At 63.8% G+C, this 17,533-nt stretch overlaps 3 protein-coding genes across 3 annotated transcripts in view; all 3 read right to left on the minus strand.

Annotated features, from left to right (window-relative positions):
- Positions 1 to 360: 360 nt before the first annotated feature.
- CHLRE_14g613750v5 (uncharacterized protein) lies at positions 361 to 8,352 on the minus strand. The gene is made up of 3 exons (XM_043070048.1): positions 7,828 to 8,352; positions 7,225 to 7,642; positions 361 to 6,833 (listed from the first exon to the last, which is right to left on the minus strand). Exons 1-3 carry the CDS (start codon positions 7,978 to 7,980, stop codon positions 1,648 to 1,650), a joined length of 5,757 nt encoding a protein of 1,918 aa, XP_042916721.1. The 5' UTR covers positions 7,981 to 8,352; the 3' UTR covers positions 361 to 1,647.
- A 78-nt stretch (positions 8,353 to 8,430) lies between these two features.
- CHLRE_14g613800v5 (uncharacterized protein) lies at positions 8,431 to 13,642 on the minus strand. Its single transcript, XM_001698989.2, has 8 exons — positions 13,422 to 13,642; positions 13,157 to 13,218; positions 12,158 to 12,318; positions 11,716 to 11,770; positions 11,322 to 11,535; positions 10,561 to 10,994; positions 10,081 to 10,291; positions 8,431 to 9,784 (listed from the first exon to the last, which is right to left on the minus strand). The coding sequence occupies exons 1-8, from the start codon at positions 13,543 to 13,545 to the stop codon at positions 9,693 to 9,695; spliced, it is 1,353 nt and encodes a 450-aa protein (XP_001699041.2). The 5' UTR covers positions 13,546 to 13,642; the 3' UTR covers positions 8,431 to 9,692.
- A 786-nt stretch (positions 13,643 to 14,428) lies between these two features.
- CHLRE_14g613850v5 (uncharacterized protein) overlaps positions 14,429 to 17,533 on the minus strand; it is a 15,774-nt gene continuing 12,669 nt past the window's right edge. The window contains exons 18-20 of the mRNA XM_043070049.1: positions 17,091 to 17,145; positions 16,860 to 16,943; positions 14,429 to 16,612 (exon numbers count right to left, since the gene is read on the minus strand). Coding sequence (XP_042916722.1) covers positions 16,271 to 16,612; positions 16,860 to 16,943; positions 17,091 to 17,145 — 481 coding nt within the window. The 3' untranslated portion in view covers positions 14,429 to 16,270. The remainder of the gene's footprint in view (positions 16,613 to 16,859; positions 16,944 to 17,090; positions 17,146 to 17,533) is intronic.

Consider the following 17,533-nt stretch of genomic DNA (forward strand, 5'->3'; position numbering starts at 1 on the left):
TGACCACCCGCATTCCCGCCCTCCAGTCTGCATGGAAGCGCCCCCCTGGCTGCCCAACCTGCCTGGCGCTCGCCCTGACTACAGCTTCAGTTGCCCGTACCTGGATTTGTCCCGCAACTGAGCCCCCTGCCCCCAACTCCTCTGCCAGCCCCATTGACGTTTCTGTCGAACGGCACCTGGACAGCTTTCACCCCCCACCCCACCCCCCGACCACCTTTCAGCCCAGGGGAGCCCTCCCCTGTTTCAGCCCCACCTGAAGCCGCCCCGGTGCTGCCCCGGGCCCACGCTTGCTTCCCGGCTGTATTGCTTCTGTCAGCACCCGACATTCAATCACTCATCCCAGCACGAGACCCACTTGATTGCCTTGCACGCTTACACAAAACACCGTGTCAGGCAGGTCGCACGTCCCTGTGCCCTTCTGGTCCGGTCCTCCTCAGGGGAGGTCCTCATTGCTACCCAAGCGGCCAACTCGTTGCCGGCACCCTGGCATCCTCCCAGATGATAGCTGGGTACAGGGTACTCATGTGACACCCTCATTTGAGTCATTTCCCTCGCAGCTCTGCCCCTTCATGGCTTCACCTAGCCCCGCACAATTACTTAACATCCAGCTGTTGTTCCGGTGTTGTATGCGGGGCAACCAATCCAGGCGACCAGGCGTGGTCGCACACCGCATCGGTGCCGCTGCATCCCGTCCCAAAAGCCACAGCATCCACAGGACACATTGCGGCCGCATGCGGAAACTCACTTCCTCTCAACGCCGGCCAAGCCGCCATCAAGTGGCCAGTAATGAGAGTAACATACCAGCCCCTGCAAACGTCCAAGGGTTGTGCCTCTCATACACCTCCCCTGCTTTGATATGACCCGGCCGCTTCACTCATGACCAATCAACACTTGAGCATAGGCGACATCCTTGCCACTGTGCAGGAAGAATTCTACCACCGACCGCAGTCTACCACACATATTCTGGACGCAACACACCTAGGTGCCAACAGTTACCTTTTTGACATTCAACTGCATGAGGGCAGTCCCACTGGGGCAGTCCTAACCCATAACTCCATGGCTGATATAACAAGACATCAAGCCAAACCCAAACCTCAGACCCCATCCCAGGCATGCACGTGCCTCCACTCATCACTCAATAGCCGGGGGTCGGGCATCAAGCTCCATCTTTCCCCCCATTGTACATTGGAATTGAAAGATCCTCTAGCACGCACCCACGAAAATCCGTCCTGGGGTTTTTTGTTCATTCGCGTGGCTCTGCAACACGATCACCCTGAAATCATCACCCGCAATGGCGTGGTGCAAGCAACCCCCACAAACTGAGTACCGGGTCAACGTGACGCACCCGCGTGTTAAAGCTCGTTTAGAATAAGCTCGTTGAGTATGTACCTTGCATTATGTGCGCTCATGGCAAGCCGCCACCGCATCCAATTGCCCTGCGCTCAGCACTGCACCCGGCAATACACTACTTGCATTGCATCCTGCGAGCACGACCTCACAGCACTGATGTTTGCGCGCTCATTGCCCCTTCGTGTCAGCATACCGACTAGATTCATTCGCCATACTTGACAGCGTTCGCCATTCATCACCTTCCCAACCGGGACATAGAGCTCATGCCCGCCGTAATCTGCTCAGCAGTTGCCATGGTCACCGCTGACCGCTCTTTCCAAACCCAAACACCTTCTTGATCGACGACACAAGCCCTTTATTGCTGCTGCTGCTGCTGCCGCCGGCGCCGCTGCTGCTGCGGTGCCCGTGACCTGCCTCCGGAGCGTCTGTTGGCATGCTCCCCGGAGCGGAGACCCTGGCTTGTGGCGCTGCTACAGCCGCGCTTGCTGCTGCTGCTGCTGCTGCTGCCGCTCCTCCTGCTGTTACTGCCGTCACTGCGGGCCCATGTGCAGAGCCCGCACTCGATCTCTCACGCTCCTGCTGCATCGCGTGTTGTTGCTGCTGTTGCTGCTGCTGCTGTTGCTGTTGCAAGTGCTGCGCGTGCGCCAGTGTCAGGATCGGATCCTGCACCGGCTGAATCTCCTCTATCTCTGAGATTCCCTGCGCGCCCCTGCCGCCGCCTCCGCCTGCGCCGCTGGCGCCGCCGCTACGCCGCGCGTACCCGCCTCTTCCTTCATAGGCGCCAGACCCAGCCCCGCCCCCACCCCCAGCCCCAACCCCAGCCCCAGCCCCAGCCCCGCCGCCATCCTCGGAGAAGTACCGCCGCAGCCGCTCCCTCGCACGCTGCGCCAGTCCCCTGACGGCGCCCGCCGCTGGCTCCCCGGCACCACCTGCGCCGCCTCCTCCCGTCATCGGCACGGACCCATTCGGGCTGGTTCGCTCCGACGCGCCGCCGTCGGGGTCTGTGGTGACGGCGCCGCCGCCGCTGCTAGCAGCGCCGCCGGCGCTCACCATTGGGCGCCGCTCGCTGCGATGGGTCATGACTGAGTCATGCAGCGGCAGGATGCGGGTCCCGACGCCGTCGTCCTCTCCAGCCGCCGCTGCGGCGGCGGCGGCCGCCGCCGCGCCCGGCGCCCAGCCAGTCACCGAAACCACGCCGATGCCGATTTGCGAGTGGTTGTGACTAATGGAGGAATCATCTGACGCCGCGGCGAAGGCGGCGAAGCTTTCGTAGTCTGCGGCTCGCTGGTGACCCATGGGCGAGCGCCGCTGAGCCGCCGCCATGGCGGCGGCGGTGGCGCCGGCGCCGGCGGCCGCCGCCACAGCCGCGCTTGTCAGGTGCTGGTGCGTCACCGGCGAGTGCAGGTTGGGGGGTAGCGCGCCGCCGGAAAGTTGCCTGGCTAAGCCACCGTGCGGTTGGAGGTTGGCGGTTGGGTGGTGCTGCTTGGCTGTGAGCTCTCGTTGCAGGACGTTGATGAGGCGGGGCAGTGGGTCGCGGACGGGCGCGGCCAACCCCGTGGCTTGGCGTGTGCCGCCGCTGGCGCTGATGGTGCCGGCGGCGCCGCCGCCAGTGCCGCCGCCAGCGGCGGCTGAGCCCAGCCCGCCGTTCTGACTCACGCTGCCGCCCACGGGCGGGGCGCGGCTGCTAGAGGGGCGGAGGGCGCGGTGGGAGGCGGAAGCCGACCCCAGCTGCGTAAGTGGATGCGACGTGGGCGGATAGAGCGGCTGATGTTGTTGTTGTTGCTGCTGCTGCTCGTGGTAGGTCTGGCGGCTTCGCTGGCTTTGTGTCAGCTCCGCCTGCTGCTGCATCGCCAAAAGCAACGGGGGCTGCTGCGGCCGCGCCAGGGCATCCGCCGCCGCCGCCAGCACGGCCTCTATCGAGCAGCCCGGCTCCGACACACTCGTGTGCCCTCCCGTGCCGCCGCCACCGCCGCCGGCACGGCCGCCGCTGGCGGCACCGCGGACGCCGTACGCCCTCGCTGTTGCAGCACCCGCAGCGACCGCCGTTGCTGCTGTTCCTACCGCCGGCTGCCCCGGGAGGACGCCCCTGCGCCGACCTTTGGTGCTGAGCAGGTCGCTGCCGTCGTCGTACACATCATCCTCACCCTCGCTTTCGCTGTGAAGCGCGCCAGCCAGCATGGCGTTCTCAGATACGCTGCTCTCCAGCCCACCGCCGCCGCCGCCGCCGTTGCCGTTGCGGCCGGCGTCGAATCCCGGCGGCGACGCCACGTGCCCCGGCGGCTGCGGCGCGATGCCGTACGACTGCTCCGCCGCCAGGCCGTGTGCCGTACCGCCGCCGCCGCTGCCGACACCGCTGGCGGCGCCGCCATCGCCGCAACCGTTGGCGACGGACAGCGGCCGTTGGCTGCTGTGCGCGTGTGCGCCCTGGCCGCCTCTGGTGGCGGCGTCGTTGACGGCAGGCAGCGCCGCCGCGGCTGCCGCGGCCATGGCGGCGGCATCCTCAGCGGCGGCGCTGGCCCGCAAGGAGTCCGGCCGCGATGCCGACGGCGGTGAAGGCATGTTCTCCTGACGGAGGAAGCTGGCGCCGGCACTACCTGGCGTCAATACGGCGGCGGCGCCGATGTCACCAGCGGCGCCGCCGCCGGCTCCCATGATCTCCGGCAGGAGCAGGGGCTGCGGCGGCGACGGCAGCTGACGCCGGGCCGCCAGGGACGGTAGCGGCGGCGCCGCCAGCGCAGAGCGCAGCTCGGTGACGCCGCCGTGGCGTGTCGCTGGCGGGGACGTGCCTTGCAGCGGCAGCGGGCCGCGGCGGGGCGAGGGCGAGGGAAGGGGTGACACGCCGCTGCCGCCAGCGCGTGGGAACAGCGAGGAAGTGAGCGCCGCCGTTGCCGCGGCAGCCGCCGCCACGCCGCCGGCAGCTGCAAACGGCTCGCCGCCTGGAAGCGACCGGCTGGCGCCGCCGCTGCCACTTCCGCCACGGCCGCTGCCGCCACCGAGCCCACAGGACGACGGACCACTCGCTCCGCCGCTGTTTCCGCCGCCAGCGTTGCCGTGCGGCCCACCCGCTGATCCTGCCGGGTAATGACTATGCTGTTGTTGTTGCTGCTGTTGCCGCCGAGATGTGGTTGACTGAGGCCCAAAGCCAAACAGGGAGCCGGGCGTAATCGCGCGTCGCAGCTTTTGCTTGCCGGCAGTGCCACCGTCGCCATCGCCGCTGCTTAATCCGTTCGCGCCCACGCCGAAGCCCGGACCGGAACTTGGACCCATGCCCTCAGCTGCGACGTCGATAGAGGCCTGATCCCAAGCGGTGGCACGGCCAGCACCACCGGTGGTGGCGGCGCCACCGCCGCCGGTCCTGCCAGAGACCACTCCAACTGACGCGCGCTCGTAGAAGCCGGCAACGGGAGGAGACAGGGACCCCGGGGCAGGTAGGCCGTTGGCGCTGCTACTGCCCGTCCCGCTGAAACGGTGGGCGTGGTTGCTGCGCCTGGCGTTGATGCTGCTGCCCCCTGCGGCACCGACACCACTCACGGCGGCGGCGCCGCCAATGGTTTGCAGCTCCTGTGGCGTGATGACGGAAGCACGTCTGTCGCCGTGCCGACCCGCAAACACGCCGCTCCCGGAGGCAAACCCGCCGCTTCCTCCGCCGACGGCACCATTGGTCGTATGTGCCGTACTGCTGATGGCGGTTGACGCAGCGCGGCCCGTCGCTGTGCCGTACGGACGCAGCTGGCTGTACGACGGCAGATCTACGGCACCTTCCGAAGCACGTGCCGCACGCGGCCGTACCCGTTGGGCGTACGGCGGCGGCTCCGCCGCCACGCCGGCTACGGCAGCCGATGCCACCACCGCCGCCGCCGCCGCCGCCGCTGCGGTCGTTGTCGCCATCAGCCTAGCCGCAGACGTCGCGTGTGGCGAGAGCGCCGCCGCCGCTGCCGGCGGCGGCTGTGCTGTGGCTGCATGGGTTGCGGTGGAGCCGGAGACGGGACTGGACAGGCTCCGCACCGTGTGCTGCGCATGCTGTGCGGGCTGAAGTGTTTTGTCCGATGCAAACTGCCGCGCGCCAAGGAGCGATTGCCCGGTGCCGCCAGCGCTGCCGCCGCCGCCAGCAGGAGCAGGAGCAGCAGCAGGAGCGGCGCCGCCGGAAACTGCGCCTGAGGGAGGCGTGCCGACAGCGTGAGCGCCGCTGGCGGCCGCCGCCGCCGCGCCCCCCGGGGAGGTCACAGCGGTGGCCAGCACACCCGACGGTGAGGCTTCCTGCTGGTGCTGCAGGTGCGGAGGCGAGTATTGTGACGCGGATAAAGGCGGCGAGGGCTGCAGCGGTTCCAGCGGCAGCAGCGGCTGTAGCTGCAGCTGCTTATGTGAGCGGCTCTGCAAATGCTGTTGCAGGTGCTGCTGCTGTTGCAGGTGCTGTTGCTGGTGGTGCTGGTGCTGCGCCTGGTGCGCGTCAGACGACGCGACGCTGCCGACTGCTGGCGGGTGCGGCTGCAGCCTCGAGTGGCCTGCTGTGGAGGCCACAGCTTCAGAGGTGCCAGCAGCCATCTGGCCAGCACCACTACTGCCGCCAACAGCAACACCGCCCCCGCTACTGCCGCCAGCGCCAACGCCGCCAAGACCGCTGCGCTGCTGCAGCAACGCCCGCCTGCTGCTGCCATTGCCGGCGCCCAGCCCCACGCCGGCACCGGGCGCAGGCTCCAAGACCAGTGGCGGCTGCGGCCCGGATCCCACACCTCCGCCGGAGCCTCCTGCCACAGAGCCCGATACGGCCGCGGCCGCGCCTCCTGAGCTGTGCGCACTGCCTGCGACCCCTGCCTGCCCACTGCTTGCCCGCGCCACAGCCGCGACATCCCTCGCTGCAGCCACGGCAGGAGCCACAGCTACAGCCGCTACAGCTGCAGCACTAGCAGGCGCCGCAGCAGCCGCTACAGCCGCAGCAGCCGCTACATCCGCAGCAGCCGCATCAGCCGCAGCGGGTGCTTCCGCCAGCCATGGCATTTCCTTCAGCTCCTGTACGCTGGGCCGCAGGTGTGGGTCGGGCTGCAGGCAGGCAGCCAGCCACTCTATAAGCGCACCCAGCTCAGTCCCCGCCGCCGCCGCACTCCCCGTCGCCAACGTTGCAGAGCCGCTGGCGGCTGCGCCAGCGGTGGCGCCGGCCGCCGCGGCCGCGTCGTTGCAGTGCCGTGTGAGCCACTCGCGCAGCAGCGGCAGTGGCTGCCGCTGCCGCTGAGGCGGCCTCATGGCCTTGCTTGCGGCAGCAGCACCGCCTGCAGCTCTAGCCCCGCCACCACCGCCACCAGCCTTGCCACTGCTCGCTGCTGCTGCCGCTGCTGCTGCTGCTTGCGGATCAGGTTGTAGCGGCTGTAGCGGCTGTAGCGGCCCCAGGAGTCGGGCCATGCGGCGGAGCTGCTGCTCCGGCGAGGGGCCAGGGAAGGGCGGCTGGCCGGTGGCGAGCTCCGCGAGCAGGCAGCCCAGTGAGAACACGTCTGTAGGGGGCAGACGTGGCGGAAGGGGGCGGAAAGGGGTGGGGGTGAAGCGTCGAGTCCAGCCCCGGCACGTGTTAGAGAGCACAAGGAAGAAAGCACGCAGCATTAGCGTGTGCGTATGCGCGGATGGAAGGGACAATGGTAAGAGTACGGTGTTAGAGGAACTGGAGGGTCTTCACTACGGCAACAGCGGGCACGATGGAGGCAAGGGCTGGCAACCGTGCGTCAATGAATGCGGATGACAAGTCCCCAAGAGAGAAGCCGCATTGGTGGAGACAGGACTGCGGAGTTTCCGGGTTCCATGCCTATGCGGCTATGCCTAATGGCCGCTGCACACGCACTTCCGCCACCCGCGAACGTGCTTAGTCACCCCCGCTGGCCCCGCACGCACCTGCGGCCGCGGCCTCCTTCGCGCGGTGCCCATGCGGATCCGCGTGCGTGAGTGACTGAGGCTGATGTGGGTTGGAGTGTGCGTGAGGGGGCGGCAGGGGGTGCTGAGCGCTGTGGGCGGCCGCGTGTGCCATTCCGGCGGCGGCGGCACCGCCGCCGCCGCCTTGGGCCGTTAGGTGCTCCAACAGCCATTCCGGCGGTCGGCACCAGCCCGACCCTGCGCCGCCGATGCTGCTACTGCCGCCGCTCTGGATGACGCTGGCACCAAAGCCGCTGTGCCCGCCGGAGCCGCCACCGGCTGCTGGCGCGGTGGTGGGGGCGGCGGCGTAACCAGCATTGGGAGGTGCAGCTGGGGTGATCCGCACGACCCCGGCCGCCGTTAACGTCACCCTGTGTGGGTCCAAGCCAGCTCCCGCTGACTGCAAAATGCACAAGAACGTTGGAGATTGGGCATGTGTTATGGCGGGGCCATAAAAATGGGCGCTAGAGCTGTTCCGTCTGGCAGGCGGGGCGTGGGGTGTGGAGACCTAGAGGTGTCGCACGCGCATCCAAGCCCCGAACCACAAGGCCGTGTCCTTTCCGGGCTTTGCAGACCATAACTCACTTGGCCTGATGAATGCAACTCATGCAAGGCATCACACAAGCTGCCAGCGAGGTGCCGGAGCGGCGCCAGAGGCAAGCCGAGCGGGTGCGCATCCAGAAGGCCGTCCACTGGGCCCTCGCGCAGCCCGTATGACAGTTTATCTACTGTTGACATATCAACGTATGTATCTGCTCATGAACTCGTCAAGGCGGGCATTTCGCGCTATTTGGCTGCCAAAAAGCACGCAGCACCAGCTCCGGCTCCCGAACTATCTTGATACCAGCAGTCACACATGCTGCAAAGTTAATGGCGATGCAGCCGGCCGCTCCGCAACTGAGCTGGGCCTCCAGCGATTTCAGTGTCTGTACTCCTCGCGGGGAGCCCTACAGATGCAAACGACTACAAGGCATTAGTGCGCAGATTTTCAAGACGACTAAATGAACTGGGAATCAATAAGGCCCACGATGACCCGTGCTCCGGCGCTCAACGCCTCAACAGCATCGGGTGTGGTTACGGCATGCTGCAAAAAACGCTACAAGCAAGGTCACTATTAATAATGCTGGTGCAGGCTTTCAGTGGGAAGCAGCGAGGTGCTCGTCAATCGTCGCAATACAACCCTTGGGTTTGTCGCAAGGTTTACAGTGGCCTCAATTTAACATAAGACGCTCTAAACTGTATAGCAACCCAAACCCTTCAACGCCAAGGGCCGGTCGTCGTCGCGAAACGGTTGCTGGCGCCGACGGTTGCCCCCGCCGATCGACCCGGTTTTACGCTCGCAAATGAAGGCCGTATGCAGATGAAATCCTTGCATATCTTCTAGTAACAATCAGCTAGGATGCTAACGGGTGCACGAAATGACGGTCAGCCGGGTGCGGCCTTTCGCGCCATCCCCCAGCGGTGGCCCGCGAACTGGCCCCCGCGCAAACGGGTCTGAGACGCTACACCATGCAATGACAACATTCCAAAAGTTTGAATAGTAGCGCCTTTGCATGTACAGGGCCACGCAACTTAGATGGCCGGCCACGCGCGGCTGTCCTTGCAACCGTGCCGTGGATCAGCCGTCCCTCCCCGGAAACATGAACTTCTGCGCGCACACTGTTACAGTTGTAGCATTTAAGCCAGCCCCCTTCTGCCTCCACATACACAGGGGTGCATCCAACCAAGCTAATCACCAGCTGACCCATGAATTCCTCACTCAAACACGTACAGACGCTTACCACGCCTACTTGCGCAACAGTAAGGCTCCTGCACGTACGTACTGCACGCAGCGCCACCTTCTGCAATCCTGATTCTTCCTCTTGGTTTAGGTCCGCAAAACACACACGCATTCCCACAGGCGGGTACACACAAGCAATCAAACAATCACCCCGTAGTAGCCTGCTGTTTACCGTGCTGCTATCACCGCCGTGCTGATGTTGACACTGCGCGTAACAGGACACCGTGCTAAACCTGCCACGCACCACCAACCAGTGTCAACGCAGTGCATCGCATACCCGTGCCTGTGTGTTTCCTTCATCCCCTTGTGCTCTCTAACACACACACACACACACACACACACACACACACACACACAACATATGCGCAAGCCGCCGGGACCCAACCTGTCACACCTGTAACGAGATTTCATCCTGCTTCGCCCATCCATCCTGCACGCTCTCCATCCTGCTCTCCGTCCGCCCTGCCCTAAGGAGCATCCACGTTGTCCAGTCCGATCCTTTCATGATCCGCCAGGCATACACGCCTCCACATTCCTACCTATCAAGCGGTGCAAATGAACGATTTCCCCCCAGCAGCAGCACCACCAACCTCACCAGCCTATGCCCTGGGCGGCGGCTGCGCGCTGCGTGCAGTGCGTTGGCAGCAGCAGGGGCCCTACCACACGGCCGCTAACCCGCCACACGCCACATCTCCTCCTCTGCCGCGAACGCGTTCTTGCAGCACTCCCTCTTGCACCGCTCCGCCTTGATGCTGTTGCGGCCTGCATTCGGCGGGGCATTCGGTATGTGGGCGACAGCGGTGGTGCGGGTGCACTTGTTCCTAGCTACTCGTGTTACAACACGGCAGCTAGACTGCTAGGCAGAGTGGCATGCCTGATGCCTTACATGCGAGTGTAATAGCACTAGCGTATAGACGTCCCCTTGGTACGAGCCCCCTGGTATCCCAACAGGTTACAAACGGAACTCGGATAGGACTCGAGGACAGTACGGATCAAAACACAGGTTGTTCAACAAACCCGTTTCCTCCCGAGCACGCCATCTCCAGTTCTCCACTCACCCGCCAGCGAATCGTAGTGGTACCAGCTGCACTCCTCGTTGTTGCCGCACTTGGCCTTGTGCAGCTTGGTCCCGTCGCTCTTGTTGACGAAGGCCCAGCCGGGGCGCAGCCGCTGCCCCGTGCCCACCATATTGCGCAGGGTGAGGTCGGCGGTGGGGCCGAAGGACAGGGGGCCCAAGTACAGCGGGTTGGGGTCGGCGGGCGGCTGGCCCTGAGAAGTGACAGCGTGATGAGGGGCGCAGTGGGTGAGGTCAGTCGCTTGGGCAGTGTTGCAGATGTTGGCGCGCATCACAACCAGCAGGCCCCCATGCAGCTAGCGGCGCAGTTCAGACATACATACCGTGATACCGTATACTAGCTGGTAGCTAGGAGCAAACTATGCACGTACGTAGCAACACAAACGCCTTGTTCCATCCGGAGGAGCTGCACACTGCTGCTGACACCACCGCGACACCCGCCGGCACATGCGCACGCACGTACCACGACGAACTCCTTGAGGAAGCTGCGCGCCTCCCTCGCTGCAGCACGCGCCTGCTGCTCCGCCGCCTGCGTCCTCACACGAGCCTCCTCCACCTCCACCGCCGCCTCCGCCTCCTTCTTGTCCAACGCTTCCAGCACATTCGTCAATATGTTGCCCAAGAACTCGTTCTTGGCCTCCTCCACCGACAGAGCCACTTCCACCCCAGCCCCCACCTCACCCGCCACATCCGCGCGCTCATGCGCCTGCTCCACCTCCTCCTTCATCGCGAGCCCAGCCGCCGCCATGTCCTCCACCAGCGACAGCAGGTTCGCGTTCGCCTCCGCGGCCGCCGCCTTAGCCTCCGCCTCACGCGCGCACAGGTACACCTCTTCCGCCTTAAAGGCACTCGCGCAGCATTTATGGCCGCACAGCGTCACGCCGGTCCTACCGCGGCCTGCGTCATCAAGTGCGTATAGCAGGCAGGTGTGAGGCAGGCGCATGAAGTACCGGCAAGGCGGGTAGATGGGCAAGGGCGATTAACGGGTAAGAAAGCAATGGCGACCAATGCTTGCATGTGCGGTGTGCCACATACGGTATGCATGCGGGTCAGTCAATCAGCTGAACTAACAGCAAGAGACGGCTAGGTGCGGCTACTTCAGACGGGGTGAGTAGTTCCGGTAGCGCGCCTGCGGATTGCATGTCTGATTGATGACCGCTCACGTACGTACGTACCCTCCCACTACCACGCCTGCTGCGCATGCATCTGTGCATGCACACGTACCGGTCACGCTGTAGTACCGGTACCAGTTACAGCCACCACTGAAGTTGCCGCACTTGGCCTTATGCAGCTTGGAGGCGCCGCTGCCGCTGGCGAAGGCCCAGCCGGGGTCCAGACGCAGCCCCGTGCCCACCATGCCCCGTATCAGCCGGGCCTCCGCCACCGCGCCAACAGGGAAGGGCCCCTTGAAGTCCTCGGGCCCGGGAGTGCACTGCTGCTGCGAACGCGAGTAAGCCATGAAGAGTGGAACCCATTTCAACAACTGCCGGTATGCGCGCGATTGTTCGCATGCGTGCTCATGCTTGCACGGGGTACATCTACGACACTACTATGGGCGGCAACAATGCAACTTTCCAACGCCCTGCTGGTCGCTCGCACCCGTCTGCTGAACACCCACCACGATGGCCAGGAGGAGCCCATCGACCTCATCCTGGGTCTCCGTCAGCGCTTTCCTGTGTCACAAAGCGAACAAGTAATTGTAGTAACTGCCTGTGTCACAAAGGATTCCTGGGCTGCTCGTCATGGCCTTAGGATGCGGAGTGCGGCGGGGTGTGTCATGGCGTGTCATGGTGCTGCTCTCGGGAGCTTCCGTCGCTGTCGCGCGTGCAGGCAATCAAAGTAGCCGGGCACTATGCAGTATACATGCAACCGCGCACGCGCATGGCGGCCAGCCCCCACAGCCCGACATCCATTCGCTCGCTGGTGATAGGCTTAGGGAGGACAGGCAGGGCGTGCCGGTGCGTGGCGACCGGCCGCCGGCAGCCCCACGCGCCGCGGGAGCGGCTTGCGAGGTAGGGAATGGAGTCGCACATGGCATGGGCACCGGAGGATTGACTCACTTGCACTTGTTCACAGTCAACTGCACCAGGCTCTTTGTCGCGACAAAGGTTTTGTGCGCCGCCTCCACCTTGCTCCGGGCCTCCGCCAGGCCGTGCTCCATCTGGTCGAGTTGACCCTGCGCGCTCTCCAGATCCTCGAACAGCGCTCCAAAGACGGCAGGCTGTCATGGAGTGAGGAAACGACGGGGTTGGGCGGGGCGGGGCGGCCACGGTTGTTAGTAAGCGAGTATAGCTAAAAGCGAGCTTAACAAAGGCCGGGGCAACTAGTGGCGGAATGCGCCGATGAGCAATAATGTAATCGCCAATTCTGAGTTTTCAGAGTACCCAGCAGCAGCCATGCATGGATAGCACCTGCTGTGCGCACACCACCAGCACCAGCACCAACACCACAGCGCGCACGGAACCAAAGCGCAGTCATGGTATTGATAAGAACTATGCATGGCACAAGTGCTCGCGTGCCTCGACGAGTATATCGTAGTAGTTACGGTGGTAAGCAAGCGTCACTAGGGCCGCCGTCACTATCTAGGGCCGCCGTCATTAGGGCTAGCTCAGCACTATCCGCACCCGCCTACAAAGAGGACCAGTTGCGTTTGGGTAGCGAGATCGATTTTACAGGCGGAATGCAGGCCGTCATGCAGAATGCGGACCCAGCCAGGTTAGCCGCGTTACTAGATTCCATTTGGGAGCACAGGAGCATAAGCACCCCCATTCGGGGACCAAACTAGCTGCATATATAAGTGTTGCAGGCGTTATAAGGGCCCCCCGGCCCGGGCCTAGGTTTCTACAAGGACAGGAATGCACGTCGTGCTCACCACCTTGTAACCACACACACACACACACAAAGAGCGCACGTGCGGTGACGGCCAACGCCGTCCATCTGCCATGGTGGCCTTCGTATGTCGACGCCTCATTACTCAGTCTCAGGTATACTGGTGTGCCCCTGCTGGCAACCCTGCCAATGCCAGCTATTCTATGTTTCGCCGATACACACGCACGTACCGCGGGCTGCGGCCAATTAATCTGAACGCCAGGCTCATAGGGGGGCGTCGTTGGTTCCTCGCCTAAAGAGCAGACAGCAGGGGTAGGCTAGGGGTGAAAGATTCAGGAGAAAACGCTGACGCAGCGTCGGTAAGTAAGGACAGCAGCCCGCGTCGCTCGAACTCCCATAGGGCGAGTGGGGACGTGCAATGTATGGCCAAGTCAGGTAGGGTGCGAAAGCGTAACCTGACGATGCGCACCGGCATCCTGGCGAACCAACGCTTACCGGCTTCCTTGCCAGTTTTGCCGCCTGCGGAAATGTAGTGCGCAGCGGGCGGGCGCGGGCATGTGCTCAATCGCTTGGTCGCGTCGTTCGTAAACGATACACATAGCCAAGCAGATTTGATCATCTCACCTTTTACATTTATCGAGAGCTTGGTGTTGCCCATCGTCCGAACGCGCAGTCGTGACGCAGCAAATATGCCTTGCGAACGTGTGCACGGTTTGGGGTATAAATGCGGGTGTGCGAGTAGAGTTCAAAACAAGGTGTGCAAATACGTTTTCTCCTGTGTTGCTGTGCTGGTGTTACTTACCTTCTCGCGCAATTCCCTGCTTCGCCCCATGTCGGTCCCATCCTTCCCCCACCCCTGGGTAGCGTACCTCATTGATAACTCCAATGCATGTCGTTGCCTTTGCAACTTTGAATAAAAAACCCGGTCAGCAGGTTCTTGGGCCAGCGGGCCATCCAGTCCCGATTAGGCGAGACGGACCCCAACGGACCGACGTCAAGGTGGGCGTGTAAGGTGGGCGTCTGAGCGGTCGTCGCCCTCTTTAGGCCCGCTTCCGCCCACCTTCACATGCGTATATGCGCACATAGCATTCAGGTGATGACCAAGCCGACCCGCTCTTTACAGACATACATAATGCGTCATAATCTTGACGGTGCACTGTGGTCGCGGGGCATGAGTTGCGTGTTTTGAGGCCCACCAACGCGACTTCCCGAGCGAGCGCCCACCTTCTACTTCAGCGCCTTCTTAAAAGACTTGCGGGCGGTGCACAGGGAGGTCCGCATAGTTCGCAGCGTTGGCGCGGCGGCGCGGCGCTCCCCGCGACGAAAACCCTTCACAGCCGGGACGTCTAGGGCCACCAGCTGCTTGGCATACGTGACTAGAGGCATTGCAAGCGCGAGTCTCGCTAGTCTGGGTCAAGAGAGCTCGAGCGAGCGGGCGCTGGCGGGCGCTGCTGCGCTGGGCGCGGGCTGGGCGCACACGGGCACGTGCGGCGGCTGCGCTGTCGTTAGTCTTGTTACACTCTCTTGAGTTTCACGTCATGTCACTTTCGCGGCAGCAATACCGACGTGTCCGATGGCAGCCACCGTGACACGCGATGGGCACTGCCTGGATGCTTCGTAGCTAACCAGTTTTTCCTTTCGCCCGGCCCCTCTCCCCCCCCCCCCCCCCACGCTTGCCGTTCAGTTGTCCCAGCAGTGTCAACCATGTGAAACCGTGTGCGGCCAGAGTCAGCTTATCGAAACAGGGTCAGCCCCGTGCGTCTCTCTGAGTTTACACGCAGCTCATACACAGCTTCCCACACGGCGCGCGCACGACTATGCACTCCCACTCGCGCGCCGCGCCGCCAACCGCCAGCCTCCGCCGTGCTCCACCGTGCCCTGCCGCAGCTTCCCACACGCGTGCGCGCTCAACTGCCCGTGTGCGTCACAATACAGTCAGGTAGCCAAGCAGGTAGCTTCCGAGCTGGGCCGCCGTACAACTACCTGCCCACACTCGCGCAGCTGCCAACTGCTGCCACGCAACGGCTAAAGGGGGTTGGGGTGCCGTACATACACGAGTCAACGTCACTCATCTAGCCTACCAGCCGTACACGCGTCAACGTCACTCAAGCCTGCCAACCACGTACCACCGTCAACTGTGCGGCCAACACGGAGTAGTTAGGCGAGGAGACAGCTGCCGGCTCCGCAAGTCAGCTGTAGCAGGATAGTCGGCAAAAGCCAAACCTAGATGCCCCAGGGCGTGTTCCGCGGTTATATACTTGTGTGTTGTAGACCTTCCGCGTTCCGCCCACATCAGCCAAGCCTCGGATACCAGGCCTCGAGCGCGCTGCACGGACAGCCTGCAGGGGCGTAGGTCCTCGGCCTAGCCTGCAGCCACCAATAGTGGTGTGACCGGTGGCGGAGACAGTCATCCCCGGCAGAATGACACGACACCTGCTGTTCTCCATCACACAGTCTTACACGTAATATTACGAAAGGCAACCGCAAGCAAGAGCGTCTTCCCGCTATCCACGCAAAGTCTCGCCATACATAAAGCATGCGCTCCACCTGCTTAGTCCTGCACCCATTCAGCACCCCCTGGCCACACACACAATCCCCCACCTCCCACCAACCCTCAAACCTCGCACTCAGGCAACCCGCCAGGACAAGATATGTGGTTCCCCTCGCATGGGAAAAGTGGCCGCGTGTCCAGCCTGAGGCCGCAAGCGTCTACCTCATCTCCCGGACATAGCCGGGGTCGGTTCGTACAGGCACGCACGGCCAGTCTTGAGTCCAGCCACGTCCCACTGCCAAGCAACAGCAGGTAACCCTTCATAGCCACAACACTCCTCACTGCTACGGCCTACCACACACTGTGCGGTGCTATGCTCGCCAGCAAAGACCCGAACTAGACACCGGCCGGCCTCAACCTGCGGGCTGGCGCCTCTTCCTCCACGTGGCCCTGCTCGCCCCCTCCGCTACGCACATATTCACGCCGCAACTGCTGGGCCCAGGGCCGCTGCTGCTACTGCTGCTGCCGCCGCCGCTGCTGCTGCTGGTGGTGGGGCCAGGCCCTCCACAACCACCAGGAAAACGCACCACGCAAACGTACAGCTGCTGCTGCTCTCACCCTCACCCAGCACACGCGCGTTCACTCTCAACAACACCCTACCTACCCCTGCGTAGCCTCCACCCCTCCGCCCCTCCCGCCTCCCGCTACCTACCTACCTACCTCCTGCCTCCTCCCACCCCCCGCTCCCTACCTCCCACCTCCCACCGCCCGCCTCCCGCTCCCTACCTCCCCCCTCCCACAACCCCCCTAACCCCATTCCTACCCCCTCCCACAACCCCCTACCCGCTACCCCCTACCCCACGCGCTCGCTGTCCGGCAGCTCGCTCCGGTCCACCAGCGTCAGCACCAGACTGCGCCGGTGCGCCACGCCCTCCTCCACCGCGATGCGCACCGCGCACTTGTCGAACACCGCGTACCGCACCGAGCCGTCGGCAGCCGTCACCGTCTGCGCCTCCTCGTCCAGCAGGAACTGCCTGGATCCAGATCCAGATCCGGATCCAGATCCGCCTCCGGATCCAGATCCGGATCCGGCAGCTCCGCTGCTGGCCGCGTTGTTCTTGTCCTTGGGCGCCAGGTAGACCGGGCCCTCGATGCCGTACTTGGGCACGAACACAACCAGGCCGTTGGCCTTGACCTGTGGTGGTTTCGTTTTTGGTGCGGGGTTGGGAGTGTTGGGAGGGGAAGCGGGGCGGGGGGGGGGGGAGGTTCAGGGATGGGGTTGTGGTGGAATTGCAAGTCCACGCTGGTAATTCACACCTACCCCATCATGCAGGCCACACCGAGCACCGCAACGTCCCACGCATAATGATCTGGTGCCGTGAACGTCTTATCCCTTGGCCAACCCCACTGCATTCCACGCCCCCACAACCCCGCCACCCCACCTTGGTGACCCGCGCGTCCGCCACCGTGGTGCGGTCCTTGAAGAATATGAGCGTGTGCAGTTCCACACTGCCGCGACCCGCCATCTGGAGAGAGAAGTGTGGTGTGTATGTGTGTGCATGTCAGTGTGCGTATGTGGAGGAGGATTTCATAGCTGTCCTGACAACCTAATCAAATGGCTGGCGTGAAACACACACACAGCCGCATCCACGCAAACAGCCGCATCCACGCACCTGTGCATTGCGGTGGCGCTTGTTGAGGTTGTCGGAGCAGTTGTGCAGCGCCTCCCTGTGGTGGTGGTGGTGGTGGTGGTGGTGGTGGTGGTGGTCGTGGTGGTGGTGGTGGTGGTGGTGGTGGTGGTGGTGGTGGTGGTGGTGGTGGTGGTGGTGGTGGTGGTGGTGGTGGTGGTGGTGGTGTGTGGGTGGAAGGGGCCGTTGGGTTTATTTGCGAGCGGCGACACGCTTGCTGGCCAGAGCAGGGCAGACTGCACCGCATGACAGCCTCCACGGGACGAGTTGGCCTCCAATACCCAGTTAGCACTGAGCTCTAACGACTGAACACTGAAGCCCTACGACGCGCTAACAACCTAACACCCTAGCACCCCAGCCCTAGCACGCTAGCACCCTCACACCCTAGCACCCTAGCTAGCCCTCCCCGCCCTCCTCCCCGCCCTCCT

The sequence above is a fragment of the Chlamydomonas reinhardtii genome, chromosome 14 (genome assembly GCF_000002595.2).
Source record: "Chlamydomonas reinhardtii strain CC-503 cw92 mt+ chromosome 14, whole genome shotgun sequence".
Classification (NCBI taxonomy): domain Eukaryota; kingdom Viridiplantae; phylum Chlorophyta; class Chlorophyceae; order Chlamydomonadales; family Chlamydomonadaceae; genus Chlamydomonas; species Chlamydomonas reinhardtii.